We start from the raw sequence: 15,182 nt of genomic DNA on the forward strand, positions 1-15,182 counted from the left end.
AGTGCATGGAAAGAGTTAAAATATTTGTATTTGAAATGTCCTGGGGTGTCTGGTTTTCAAAAATGTGGTTTGAATAGGCTTGCTTCAATGATTTTCCAAATAGGACATGGGACCAGGATTACTAGTTTTGGGGGAAAAGGTTTTGGAATAGCAAAGCTCTACTTGTACTTATTAGCTTTTGTAGAGGAGTGAAATATTTTTCAAAAAATGTTAGTGTTTTTTTTTCACTATTTTATATATATTTTTTTTTTTATAGGAAATTAGATATGGTATCTAAAGAAAGCCTAACTTGTGTGGGTACACTAAACGGGAGAGAAGGAAATGACGGCTAAACACAGGCAAGGCAAAAATGCCAACAGCCTTAGTCACGAAGGGTACAAAAAGAAAAAACACCCCAGTCCTTAAGGGGTTAATAATTTAATTATTTTTACTCTTTGCAGGTTTTCTTAATGATTCAGGGGTTTGAACTTTTTAAATGTTTCTTGTGCGTAGGACAAAGTGTTTTGCTGCCTAGAGCCTTATCTCCGCTTCCATACGTACTTTATGTATATTCAAATGTGTAAAGCCAAGGGTGGGAAGGTGGGTGCCGTGATGACAAAAAGTCTCCCAAATTAAAGGTGCTGCTCCACTTAGAAAATACATTAACTACACTCTCTATTGTGTTCAGTTACAAACAAGCCGTAGAAGGTGTAATTTTAGTATTTTCTTTTGAATGTTTAATCATGTAAAAAAAAAAAATACAAAAACTTTTAAGAAGCCTTTTCAGTTTCCATGGTGGCAACCTATCAGTGCCTGCTTTTGTGTCACATGACAGATGCTCCTGGAAAAACAATAATTGTTAAAGTTGAACACTACAGTATCTACCAACAGAGTTTAATGTTAGACCACCTGCCATCTTCTTCATGGCTTGTTCAGTGTTCTGTATTGGCCCAAATCTGTCACCCCGATCATAAAATCCTAAAATAAAAAAAATATATGATAATTACTTGAATTAGTTTTACAATCACTAAATTTGGAAGAAAATGTGTTTTATTCATATCTATACAGTAATTGCTGTGCACATTATACCATTTTAAATATATATATAAATATGACAGAGGAGAGCATATATTGCTAAATACATAAGGTACCCAGGATACATTTGGTAGCATGGGATTTCTTTTATTAGTGTACCACGCATCTGTCTATGTGACAGCAGATATAACAGTTATATAGAACTGATTATGATTTGTACAGGACTAACATTCCAAGTAAATTGGGAACAAAATGGATCATTAATATTTAGCATTTATCAATAAACTTGATTTGATTAGAATTCCACAGCATGTATTACTTTTAATTGGGGATGGGTATGAGAGCAAAGTACTGATAAGGTTTCTCTTTTGATGCAGCAATTTAATAAAGAAAATATTGTCAAATTTCCCCTTTTTTGAAGGGGCTTTTTTGAAGGGGCTTCAAAAAGTAAACCATTTTCATTGCATATTAGACAAATAGAAGGTAAATGAATGCTGTCCAAATAATTGCATATTATAATCTTTAAGAATGGCTAAATGTGTCAATGTACCAGTACTTGTGGCAAAATACAAAAATCAACACATAAGTGCTGGATATGTAGTCTGTAGAATGTTAAAAATCATGTTTTTTTTTAACTCCTTCAGCTTTGTAATGATTTTACATTTTGATCTGCTATCGCTATTAATGGTCACATCTGAAGGTTTTATACTGCGTCTTTCCTGCCCTCTTATTTTAGCTTATATAAACTGTGAAGAACAGGTTCCTTATTTTAGCATTAAAACTTCCAAGCTTTCTCTTTAACAGCCTTTAATTTCTTACTTGTGTCTGTGACATAGCCTGTGGCAGTGAAGGCTCATGTGAATCTGCCATCCTTTTGGGATGAAAGAGACAGGCAGCTGGAAACTCAGCAGCTACATCTAGCTGTCTACCTAGAGTAGGCCTTGATTTTTAAGTTTATCTAAACAAGCTCCACTAATCCCAACTATCTAGGGGGATGCGCTGTCAAAACAAGCAGCATGGCCCTAAGGCAAACCAAAACCATACAGAAATCAAGGCAAGGATTTCCAAAGCAGCAGACTGGAGGGGCCATGCACCTCCCATCCCTCCCTTGAAAGAAAGGGGACGAGAGGTGGAATTTGCATAATGCCTTTTCATGGGGAACTTTTGGATGGCTGACAGCAGTTCAGCTTATAGGTCTGCAGCCACAATACACAGTATGTAGGGGATCTCTTGAATGACCTGACCATATTGTGTGCATGCCACAAAAAAAGCTTAAGCACATCCAAGCGAGAGAGGGTGAATGGGACCCCGCTATTGTTTGACATCTGCTCTACCTCTCGTTAGTTTTGTTCGGTACTATTCTGTGTGGACTTTGGAGAAATCTAAGACCAGCTAACATGAATCCTATAATCTTTCTTCTGAATATTTATGCAACCTCTAAGCTGTCCCTCTCTTTCCTCTCCCTTCCTCGTTCCCTCCACCCTCCCTCATTGAAATGAAACCACCATTTGAAAAGCTAAATAAATGTTTGTTTGTGAGTGTTTGGGAAAGATTTACATTAATTGTTCTCCCTTCTGAACCGATCAGTCTCTTTCTCAGTTGGATTTGTTGTCCCTGTACATTTTCACATATTATGATTTGAGTGGCTGGCCATTCATTAGTAAATGGGAAAATATTGTTTGCCTCATCTAATTTTACAATTCATGGCATCTTAAGCCCCATTCCCTTTAAAGCAGCTTTCTTCCTTTCTTTCTTTCTTTCTTTATTTATTTAACCACCTGATTCCAAGTTAGCAAACTTCTTGCTGTGTCATTCCGTTATGTGCGATATACTGCATTCTAACATCATAGCTATAATGTCAAAAGGATGTGCTCTAAATGATTACTAATATCATGAATCTACTGCATAAAATAATCCAAAACAGCTACTTAATTAGTAAAAGAGTTCATATAATTATTGCAAATGCCACTTTTAAACTGTCCCACCATTATAGATTACGTGGCTAGTATTTTATGAAGTTTCTTTCATGATGATGTAATTTTGTAATTTAAAAATGCAGACGTCAATCCTATCCCTGTTGCTTTTCTGCAACCTTGATTGTTAGGTGTTCCCAAAGGCATCTTAGTATGGGGGAGTTAAAAGGTTCTGTTCCAGTTAGACAAACATTATTTGCACTCTCTAATATTTTAAACAAATAAACCTTAGCAGATCTGCCATTTTATTGGTTCCTTACACAGAAATTTGAAGAAGCATTTCCGGTTTCTATGGTAACTTATCAGTGCTTTCCTTTGTGTCATCAGCGTTCTGATGCATAAAGAATTCTCGGAAAGTAGACCACTATATGTGCACATTATGACGTTTCACCATATCTTTGCTTGATAAGGGTTCCTTATGAACTATATTTAAAGCTATTCAGTTAACCAACAATTGTGTGCAGGCTTTTTCATGAAAGCCTCTCTCATACTTCGCATAGTTTATGAAAGAAGCACCAGCACGCGTCGCAAGCTATGACGCCAAACTGAAGATAGACCACGACCAATGCCATGTTCAGGCATCGGCAGATCTTGTGAAGAATTTGCATCGTTGTCCATCCGAAGATTTGTTCCAATTATATGAAAACTATGTAACGTGAAAACAAGATACTAGATGAGAAACCTCAGAATCCTCCCAAATAAATGCAATAACTCTTCATGCATAGGGGTGTTCATGCTGTTTTTGTGACCTTCTGGTGTGATCTTACAACACATGGCCACGGATCAATAGCTGATATGCGCACTTTATTCAGCAGCATTTTTTTCTCAGAAACACATATTTTGATTACCATAACCTGCCACTGAAAAGTAGGTCTGGTTATTACTAATTGTTTGATATCTATTGGCACAATCATCAGTATATGGTTATGGGAGAGCCATTTACATTTTTAGCATTAACCAAGATTTTAGCATTATCAGAGATTTCTAAAATCCTGCCTTCCTGTGTACATACTACTTTTAAAACAAGACTTTTAATGATTTATTTTTCACTTACAATAACATACAGGGTATCCACACACAATACAGTTGTTTTAAACATATATCAAATAAATTGCATAATTAATATTGTTAAAGCGTTTAAGAGAATCTAACTTGATTTGGGGGAGAGGTGGGTTAAAGGGTTAAATGCATCTATGAGCATTTAGTAAATATGTACAAAATATTTTTGACCACTGGGGAGCTAGTTAATTCCTGCTGTGTTTGAGGATAATTCTGCCATTTTCCTTTTCCCAGATTAACCTCAAAGAAAACTAATTAGTGTGCTTTTCTGTAAGACTTGCTTCCCCTTTGGCATCGCAGTGGTTAATGATAGACTGGCTAAGATAAAGCACTTTTTAATACACATGGAACAAATCAATAAGGATTTCGGCCAGACAAGCAGTAAGATCCCAAAGGGGAGGACTGTGACTGCAAGCTTATTTTAATTTTTATTTATTTATTCGGCACAAAGTGTACGACAATTCCCCACTGGCCCATTGTTGGAACTAATGTTATCGCCTCCTAAATCAGGCCTTGTCTATTTCAAGCACCAGGTACGCAAAAAATATATAATTTAACTGGGTGTGAATGTAGGATATGGGCGTTCTCAGCTGGGATGCTGTAATTAAAATCGTACGCTAGTCCGGTGCCCTCAGGAGTCGGGATATTATTATACCTTAAACCAATTGAATTATGGTTCTTTATTATTTAAATTAAGAAGATTTTATTTTTTTAAAGGAAACTTTTTTTCTATTTACAGGCTTTCCTCCCCCCCTAGCTGCTGCTGCTTTTCATTTCCCCCCTCTTTTTTTGTCTTTGCCCACCTCTTTCTTTCATTCCCATGTTAATAAATCTAAAGAAGAAACCTAGTCTTTTAGGGCATATGGAATATTTATCTTACTCTCATCTGTTGTAGTCAGCACTGGTAAGATAGTTTTTAACCATTTAGTTAATATTCTAAGTAGAAGCAGTAACAAAAAAAACAATATTATGTGACATATGGAATATGCAACGCATGCTGCTTTTCATGCTGCTGCAGTGATTCAAGGATTTGAGAAAAAAATATAAATATTTATATTGTAAGCTCCCCAGGGCAAGGATTTCTTTTCATATTGTCTGTTTTAATGTTGCGCTGGAATGAGTTTCAGTGTTCTATAGGCTTCTGTACTGCTTTTTGTGTATTAATGCCCCACGACAGCCTGTATGCCAGCCTCATACACCCAGTGTACAGTAAAGAGCATACCACCAACAGGCCATGTGCGCCCTCAAACATACAGAATAAGCCCAGATCACAAGCACGTGTGATAATTACGAGTACATTTTCAAGCAGGGTATTTTTAGTAGTATTTTTTAATTATTTTTACTACCTGGCCTTAGTTTTTCTTCTTTTTTACTGTTTTATGCAAAAAATTGTGTGCCAAGCGATGTATTTAGCAATTGTATCTCTGTAACATAAGAACAGACACATTATTACTTTAAGTGACACACTTTTCAATGTTTTGGTTGTTACTTTTTCTTTAATATTTAAGTACCCAAATCCCTCCATTCTTTATAAAGTGTCTCTATGAAGAAACACTGCGGACCCGCTTGTCTTATATGCGTTCGTATTCTGGCATGCTAAGCAGTCCAGGCTTACGTGAAAGTGTTGCCCAGTGAATACCATTAAAAAAACCACCTATTTAACGCATAAATATTGGGCATTCCGTCACACTACATGGCCAAATATTGCTTAGCCCACCACTATGTCAAAGTACTAGCCTGCATCACATAAGTCAATGCCAGCGAGTTCAGGGTTGAGCCGAGCCTCACGGGGTTGCATACACTGGGGGGGGGGGGTGTATACGGTGTAAATGCACTCTTGTGCTCACGTGCGTGAAAATGCCTGTGCGCTCAAGCAGCATTCTCAGCTCAATAGGTTCACTCACTAAACGGGATGTCCGGTAGCTGGCTGCTCAGTTCTTACTCGGACAGGGACAACGAAAATAAAAAAAATATATAAAAATTACAAATATTGGTCACTTTTTTTGTAACATTTACTCTCACTTCAGAAATGAAACATAAATGTCACCTAGCTGCCTAACTATGTAACTTGCTTTGACTTTATGCGTTTGCTTTTCCACTTGCAGTATATAATTAAAGTGATATATAAAAATGTCCTTGAACTGAACAATAAATGTGCTATCATTTGATTGCAATCAAAAATGTTGTACAAAAATGTTAATTTTAATCACATGTAGGATAATCATTGTTGAAATGTTATATTGTAAATTTAACATTGGTGTGAGAAATAACCAAACGTGTGTGTGTGAATGTATGTATGTGTGTGTGTGTATATATATATATCTATCTATATATATATATATATATATATATATATATATATATATATATATATATATATATATATATATATAGATATTATACCTTAGTATCCCCTTATAGGTTTGTGGTTGAAAGCGCATGCAAAGAAGTGGTAGCAAGTGGGCAGCTGAACCTAACAACCCTTTTAGGTTCTACTTTTAAAAAGATGGCTGAGCCACAAGAAACTGATTTATTTGGGAATTTGGTTTAGAAGCCAGGCGCAGCAAAAAATGTAGTTACACTTAAGCTTAGTATTCTTCAATATATACGCATTCACAGAAACTAAGACTAAAAGCAGAAAGTGTGGAATCATTTGCACAATTAAGTCTTTTTCTTAAATGGAATTTGGGCATGGCAAATGATTTTGAGGGTAGTGCTATAAACCCCAGTTGATGCTTTACTGTTGATATAAACTTTGACAGGCTTTTAAAGTTTTTAAATGCCTTTTTATATCATATGATATACCTGATGATCCTATATATCTTCTGGCAGAGTAAGGCATAATTCATTACAGCAGGGCTAGTTGTAGGGTGTCTTGTCCAAAGAGCTATGCCAGTGTTCATGAACAGCATTTGTCATTGTGCTTTCAGTCCTCCTACTCCTACTGATGAATACAAGACATTTTCCTCATTACTGCAGGTCCCAATTAACGGCACAAAAAACGAAGCCTTTTAGGTTTGGCTGTCTGGTTCCCAGAGATAAAAAAAAGTCACAGAACAAAAATTCTGTGTGTGTGTATATATATATATATATATATATATATATATATATAGTACTGTTCAAACGTGTTAGCCAATTGTGTAAAAGAAAGAATGCTTGCAAAATTAGACATGTTAATATTTTTATCATTTAACAAAATGCAAAGTGAATGATCAAATAACAAATAGAAATCAAATCAATATTTGATGTGACCAACCTTTGCCTTCAAAACCGCATCAATTCCTTTAGGTACGCTTGCACAAAACATATATTATTATTATTATTATCCTTTATTTATATAGCGCCAACAGTTTACGCAGCGCTTAATACAATACATAAATTCAAGGAATATGACAAGACAAGAATTGACAGACTAAGACAAACCGATACATTTGGTGGAGAGAGCCCTGCTCGCAAGCTTACAATCTAGAGATATATATATATATATGTATATATGTGTGTGTATGTGTATATATATATATATATATAGTAATCTATATCTCCACAAAATGAGTGCACTCATAGGTATTTTTTTCTTCTGTACAGCTCCCTCCATCTTCATACCTCTGGTTGTAGAGAGGGAAATCGCTGCACTGAGGAAAAAGACCAAGAAGTGTACTCATTTTGTGAATTTCTATATAATCAGCAGCAGTAGCACCTGGGCATTTATAGACAGAGTGCAAGAGGATTGGACTAGATATATAGTCCTTGATCTTGTTTTAATATTTAGTATAGCTTTATGCCTGTGAATGTTAAAATCCCCTTTGCTGTCTCCGCCAGATATAGTGTGTGAGTTTAGAACAGCACTGGCACAGGTGAGCGTCTTTTCACAAGACTTCTGCATTAGCACAAACAGTATGTGATGTGCTGCATACCAAAAAGCAGACTAGACAGGGGCTCTTAAGTTTACTTCTTAAACATTAAGTTGATAGAAATCTGTTCCCAGGGGATAATCCTTGGGCTACAGCAGTTGCTGTAATTGAAAACTTTTATATGAGAACATTTTCAGCATCATTGCAAAATGAGGCTGAAAAACAGAAAAGTTCCCCAATTTTTTTTTTTTTTACCGTATCCAGAAGTTGAAATTGGGAAGTTGCAAAGGATCCATTTGAAGGATTTGAGGTGAGTGAAACTTCCCTGCACTCAGTTTCACTTTATTGTGAGCCTTGCAGGTATGGCATGGTTTACCTAATGTATCAGTTTGTCTTAGTCTGTAAAGCTGTTGTAGCTTCAGATGAGTAGAGGTTCAGGTGGATGGGTTGATAGAGGTTAGGTGGATGTTGAGAAACAGCTAATGGGTGACCAAGGCTTGTAAAGACAAGTTATTGAAACCTTGCTTGTTAAAAAGACACCTATGAGAAAACATTATGGGTAAATATGATACAAATTATATTAGTGGTTTTCAAAAAGAAAGTCAGCACCTTTCACCATTGAAATCTCAACCATGCCTTTCAGATGAAAGACCTTCAACCAAGTACCCTTCAGATTGAGTCTGAGACATTGGGGGCTCTTAGCTGTGAATTTCCATCAATCTAAGGAATCAGAAACAGGCCTTACCTTGTTTTTCCCCAGTGGGGTTTAAAGTTAGACCTGACTGTTTTAATCAGATTGTTTCTTAAATCCCTCTCCCTGATACTGGTATCACCGATGACAGAAATTGGGGGAACTGCTCAACGTTTTTGTGGCTTTTAACTTTCTCATTGAGAAAACAGCTTGTTAGATTAGCTGCAAGAGCGATCATCTTTTCGCTGACATTAAATCTGCAGGGCTGCTTGCTTGGTCAACTTAATTGCATTTTCTTTGGATATAATTGTCAGAAGATGCTTGGTTGTCAAAACCTACATGGGTTTTTAGCTTGGATATCTGTCCCTTTTTCCGCAGCTGCTTTGCTAAACTCTCAACTGTGCTGCGGTAAAGGCAAGAATAATGTAGAGGGAGAGTTTTCTTGAAATACTGAAGATGTTTTGCCTTTTGCTTTGTTTTTAGAAGCCATGCCCACCGCTGATCTTAATACTTAACTTTGTATGAAATCTCTACGTTCCAAGATTCTCCATAACCTTTGATTCAGCATCTGTCATCACAGTGAATAAATGACCATGTGTAAATCAATGGAGTTTATTCACTAAAGGGAAGGTTGTGGATTGAACCCTTTTATTTTATTACTTGTTATGGCCAGAACTACCACGTTTCTCCAGGAAGAAGTGCCAAACTGGCCCTGTATAATGCATGATTTAGTGCTGTCAAGTAGCTTGACTCTCTTGTCCACTGTCAGCTTAGTGAATAGAAAAGTAATTCATGAAAACTAATTTTGAAATCTTTTATCGTATATCCTAGAGCTACGCTGTATTTCTTGAAAATTGGCCTCAGTCTGGCCACCGCCTTCCTGCCATTGTTAGAATAATGTTTTCCACCTATTATATCTTAAGTTTCTAATGAAGTAATGCAGAACTAAGTTGCCTATATTAACCTATGGCAGTAGCCTCTTACTGGGGCACACCTGTTGAGATTTGCTTCCTACAATGTTCCGTTCTCATAACTACTGTTACATTTGTTTATTAATACCAATTGTGTTAATACCAAAAGTGTTGTTTGGCAGTACTGTGGATCTGCAATGGTCAATTTCTTCCTTCTAGAGATTTTTTTCTTGTAAGTTGGAGTTTTTATATCAGAAAATTGCTTTTAATGAACAAAAGAATCAATATCAAATGTATCAATGTAAAGTGCAGCGTTCAAGCTGAGTCCTAAGGGGATAGATCTCCCCATGTCACCGATGTGTTGGGACGGCTGCCACCTGCCTTCATGTCCCAAGGTTGCAGCCGTCCTATAATCAAATCACGCCTGACATTTGGAAGGCTTGATGTAGCTGAACTAAATCCGTCCCCACTCAATATATTTAAGACACAGGTTATTGGCAATAACACTGACACTCATTGATTAAGTTTTGCTTGTTGGTTACAGCTTCTGTAGTAAATGAGACAGAAGTTCAGTGATCAGACATCGTGTGTCATATGGACCTCATGAAGCAGACATTCCCGCTTATTAACATTTTAAATACTATAGTATCGAAGGGAACCTCCAGTGCTTTATTTCATTTTCCTATAATCAGGGCAGAGATCACAGCTTTTTTCTCTCTAAGTGGATGCCTGATTTAAACATATTCTGGCTTAAGCTCAGCTGTGTCACACAGAGGGTCAGTAACACCCAGATGCCTGATTTACACCCCGGTGTCGTAAGACACAAAGGGATTTATTCACTAAAGTGAGAGTTTTCAAGCTGGTTTGCAGTAGTGTTGGGGTTTTAACTTCCTCACTTTGTTATTCATTATGAAGGACCAACACTTGGAGGTTTCCCCCGCAATAAGGGGCTGAGCTGGCTCATTATATTGCATAATTCAGTGCGCAAAGAGACGTTGACGAAATCTTATTTAACTATACATAATACAGGGCCATCCCAGCTCTTCTTTCATCATTCTACATTTGGGCTACACGTCTTGGTCATTTAGCCTCTATCATGGTAAAGGGAAAGAGGAGTTTTATTCCAGCAGCTATCAGGGAGGAAAGTTGTATAAAATACAGATAAGGAGCAGTGAAGATTGGACGTTGTCAAGAGAAGGCTTGGTGGCCTGGTTGAGGCATGTGAAGCTAAACATCTGGCTGATTACACAGTCATTCCTTTCACTAAGTACATGCAGCCTGTGCACTTACCCCAACCAAGCAAACAGGCATATGTAGTGGGAGGACAATTTCTGAGATAGTTTATCCCCACTGATAAATAATAAGTGGGGAAGTCAGGGCAGGTCAGTCTTAGTAAGCTGAGGTTCAACGTAACATTAATAGTTACTAGGCTTACCATGCTTTGTAAATATTGGAACCAGGAAAGGTTAATATGGTGAAATGTGCTTTGAATCTTAATCGTTTCCGCTTCATCAAACTGTTTATTAGATTGATATTGCTTGTTTTGGGAACAATAGAGGCAGTTTGACAATAAATGAAGTGAGAAGCATCAGTTCGCTTACCATTGATAATTCATTATTTGCAACTAGAAAAGAGATCCCGGTGCAAGCTGATGTTTAATTTATTATACAGGCCCTACTTTGCTCTAGGCGTGTCTTGGTTCAGCTTTGATCAGCATTATTTGCATTTCCCCCCCACCCACTCGAGAATAAATAATTATCTGGTTATAACCTGCTGTTCAGCCAGCCCTGCTTAAAGAATAGACAACCAGTCTGACATGATTATACCACATGGACGTTTAGTAACGGTTTATTAACATTTGGTATTAATTACAGAACACCGTAGTAAGCGGAGGCAATTCCTGTGTCTTTGTAATTCAGAATAAGAATGCCAGCTGTGGTACCGGATTCTTTTGGGTCATAATCTGAAACTTTGTGTACAAAACGCCATCTCCCTTTATTTTTTTACAATGAAAATATACTCTATTCAGTATGTTCTTGCATCATAGTTTCTGCTTCCAACTCTGACATTTTAAGAAGCTTTGTGGCCCTCAAACTAAAGTTATACTAGCAAAATTATATGAAGATTTTTAAGAGGGAAGAATATTTCTCAAGAGAAATGTTTAAATAGGAAAAAAAACATAGAAAAAATGGTAGTTTAAACTAGAGGGTCAGATGCTTCAATGTAATGTAAGTGAATTTTATGTCACTAAGAGGGTGGTAAATAAGTGGATCGGTTTCCAGCTTAAGTGGTAAACGTTAATGTACTAAGATAATTTAAACATGTATGGTGTGTCTCTCAAGGCAATCTTGAATATAAAACAAGATGTATTGAGGTTTCTACAGCAGATTCTGTGTGTCGACGTGTGTTTATTAGGCGAACAGGAAAAAACCTGATTAGAATAAATTCTAAAGTACTAGGGTCAGTCCAAAAGTCTTCAAACAGGGCCGGTCCAACTTGGACAGAGGCCGGAACACTGTAGTGTCACGTGATACAATGTTATGTGACCCTACAGTACAGCTGCTAGCTCTGTGTGTGAACATCTATTAACTCCCCCCCCCCAGAACAAGGTAAAGAAGTAAGTGAATGATTGGCTGTGTTAAAGTAAGTGTGTGTGTTACACCGTGTGTGTGTATGTGCGAGTGTGTATATTAGTTATGGGGGACTGATGGCTTTAGCCACCTTCAGGCCAGAAGGTACCAGGCCTGATTGGAAAGAAAACTTGTGCTTGTTAATTTGTGTATATTGTCACTCATGTGTGAATGAGTTTTTTGTAGGTTCTCGCTTTTTTTTTTTTTATTTATTTATTTTTTTTACTGTATGTGCCAAAAAGCTGCTATTAACAAAATAAATGGTATCCGAAGATTTTTCTGATATCGGAAGCTGTTTTGTCATTTTGCCCGGTGTGTGACACATTGCTCTAGTGACGTGTGGGTACATTCCCAGGGCCCTGGTTTCTAGGTAACAGACACTGGAGCTGGCAGCTGGAAGGGGACGGTTTCACTTTCCCGCACCCCATATGCTCCGGTTGTCCCTGGAGGAGTGATCTCTATGCAGATTTCTCCCTCGGCCTCTCACTGTCTGCGTTCTCAACCTATCCTCTGATTAATTCCTGAGTGTATGTCCTCGGTGTTTGTAACTGAGGTGGAGGATTAGCAGGTCCTGGTGGTTTCTGAAATGGGAGATTCTTTCAGTATATCCCACCGCTACATTATTAAGCTTTTCTTTGCCAGGAACTTCCTGTTTTAAATGCTTCCCTTAGTGAAAAGATCAAGGCACTTTGGACCATATTAGTCAGGTTAAGACTCGAGATGTTCAGTAGAATCGAACCATTGGCCTTAATGTTGTTTTTTAAACGTAATTTTATGTGTTTTCTTAGAATCCCTTTCATTTCTTCAAATATCACTGATGCCTCTTTATCTCTTCACAGGACGTCCTTCAGACTGTCGCCAAGTTTTGTTTCCCGTTCTGCATGGACAGGTAGCAATTTGGCTTTTTCGTTTTTGAAATAACTGTGTGGACAATAACTGTGTTTTCCTATATGAGGAAATATATTGTGTACAGAATCTTGACATGAACTGGGCCCACTCTTGAATAGTTGACTCTTACTCGCCCAGCTATATATGTCTTTATCTAAATGTGTACCTTTAGAACCTTTTCTGTCTACGGTAACAAAAAGGAATGGAAACATTTTTAGGTGCCATTTTTAGGCCCCCTAAGAGCTAAACTGTAACCATTTTAATAAATAAAGAAAATCACATGTTAAAAAGATCTACAAAGATAGCCTGAGATGATTTATAATAGTCGTGTAGAAAAGGATTATTTACAATATATGGAAAGTACGAGGAAAATTAAAATGTAAAAATCCAAATAACAGAATTCACAGTGTACGTATTCAGTACTAAATTTTAAAAAATGTTGGATCTGTGTTGAATGATTACTTCTGGCATTGTTACTGTTCTATCCCCAAAAATAAAATAAAGTGCTTACATTGAAGCAGGTAGGAAGTGGCAGGCAATAACTGGGAGCACGTTCTGCTTGTGTGCACTTAGTAGGCCTTATCGTTCCCCCAGCCAGTCCCGAATCTGACCGGCGGTATGTGTATCATGTGCAGTGACATATATTTAGCCAAACACATTAACCCGCAAGTAAAATATCCGGGCGATGGGCAAAGGGGCAAATACATCTGAGGAGGTTCTGCAGAACAACAAGGAAATATAAAGAGACCGCTTGGGTATCATATAATTACTAAGTCGTCCCTTTAAATGGCTTTGGCTTGAAGTGCATGACTACAGGTCAAATATATAACTCTCTAACCACTATGTGTACCACCTCAAGCTTACTTGGAGATCTATCCACATAGCACTAAAGCTTTTGTTTTCCTTTCCTCCAAAGACTTTCATTAGCGTGTCCAGCTGGGTAACTCTGAGCCTTTTTTTTATATTATTATGAAAGAGCTAGAACCATTTGTAATATTTTTAATTTTGATACTAGCAATAACAAGTGGTAGACGTTTCTCTTTAAGGTCCGATCAATGTATGCTAACCATACTTCATACTTTGGGGTAGCAAACTTGCTAGTCCTTATCTAGTTAAAATTATATCCTTATTGGAAATTTCCTATGTGGCTGGGTTGGGGGGAACACTAAAGATTCATAATGATGAATGCTTTACTGCATTTCATTGACTGCACCACATGTAGCAATTAATAGCAGTCCATTGTGGGTTCCCGTACAGCTTACAGTGTTGATTTATATGTTAAATGCTTTTAAGCAGAAAACTTCATTTACAAACATAACTTAATCTATATATTTCCTGAAAATTTGGAGAGTGTGATTTATGGATGTCAGTTTTCATGTGCCCTTGAAATCATACCCATGTCGTGTTTAATACTGCTTCTATATATGACTTCTTTGCACTTAATTTCTTATTTACTCACAGAAGTGCTGCTAGAATACCTGTTGTAGCATTTAAGATCTGTAATACAACGTGTATCGATTCACTTTGATGTGTCCCCTTGTTAAGGGAGCATTGAGTTATATGCATTTTTACATAATTTTTTCCTGTAATTTTCAGTCTCTCGGCCAGCCAAGTTGGGCAGAACTTTACATTTGTGCTGACTGACATTGACAGCAAACAGAGATTTGGCTTCTGTCGGTTATCTTCAGGAGCTAAAAGCTGCTTTTGTATCTTAAGGTAAGGTTTGTCTGTGTGGGACATTTTGTTTATTGTCATGGTGTGATGCTGCTTTAGCAACTCTCTTGGTTTTATTGCTGTGTGGGTTTAGCTGATTCACAATTATGACCTGAAATTGAGACTAAATGAAAGATTAGAGGTCATAGAGATCAAGAATATGGAGTGGTAGGAGCACATAAGCAATGAAGAAATAAGAGACTAATAAAAACATACATTATTCCCTCCCTCCAATGCTAACATTCCTTCCTCAATTTCCCTTAAAGTCCCCTCACGCTCACTGCCTTGGTGTCACCCTTGATTCTGACCTCTCATTTTCCACCACATTCAGTCTGTCTCAAATAACTGCCGTGTCTATCTTAAAAACATTGCCCGCATTTGTCCCTTCCTAACACAAGATTACACCAAGGCTCTTGTCCATGGCCTCATTTCATCCCGCCTTGACCGTTGCA

General features: G+C 37.3%; 1 protein-coding gene across 5 annotated transcripts in view; it reads left to right on the forward strand.

Annotated features, from left to right (window-relative positions):
- DENND1A (DENN domain containing 1A) overlaps nt 1-15,182 on the forward strand; it is a 263,707-nt gene that overhangs the window by 50,806 nt on the left and 197,719 nt on the right. For 4 of the 5 annotated variants that reach the window (XM_053473723.1, XM_053473725.1, XM_053473724.1 and 1 more), the window contains exons 4-5: nt 12,969-13,018; nt 14,614-14,733. In XM_053473723.1, the coding sequence (XP_053329698.1) occupies nt 12,969-13,018; nt 14,614-14,733 (170 nt within the window). Of the gene's footprint in view, nt 1-12,664; nt 12,698-12,968; nt 13,019-14,613; nt 14,734-15,182 lie in introns of those variants that run through there. The other variant, XM_053473727.1, reaches the window with a different exon arrangement.

Source organism: Spea bombifrons, chromosome 8 (assembly GCF_027358695.1).
Source record: "Spea bombifrons isolate aSpeBom1 chromosome 8, aSpeBom1.2.pri, whole genome shotgun sequence".
NCBI classification, from domain to species: domain Eukaryota; kingdom Metazoa; phylum Chordata; class Amphibia; order Anura; family Pelobatidae; genus Spea; species Spea bombifrons.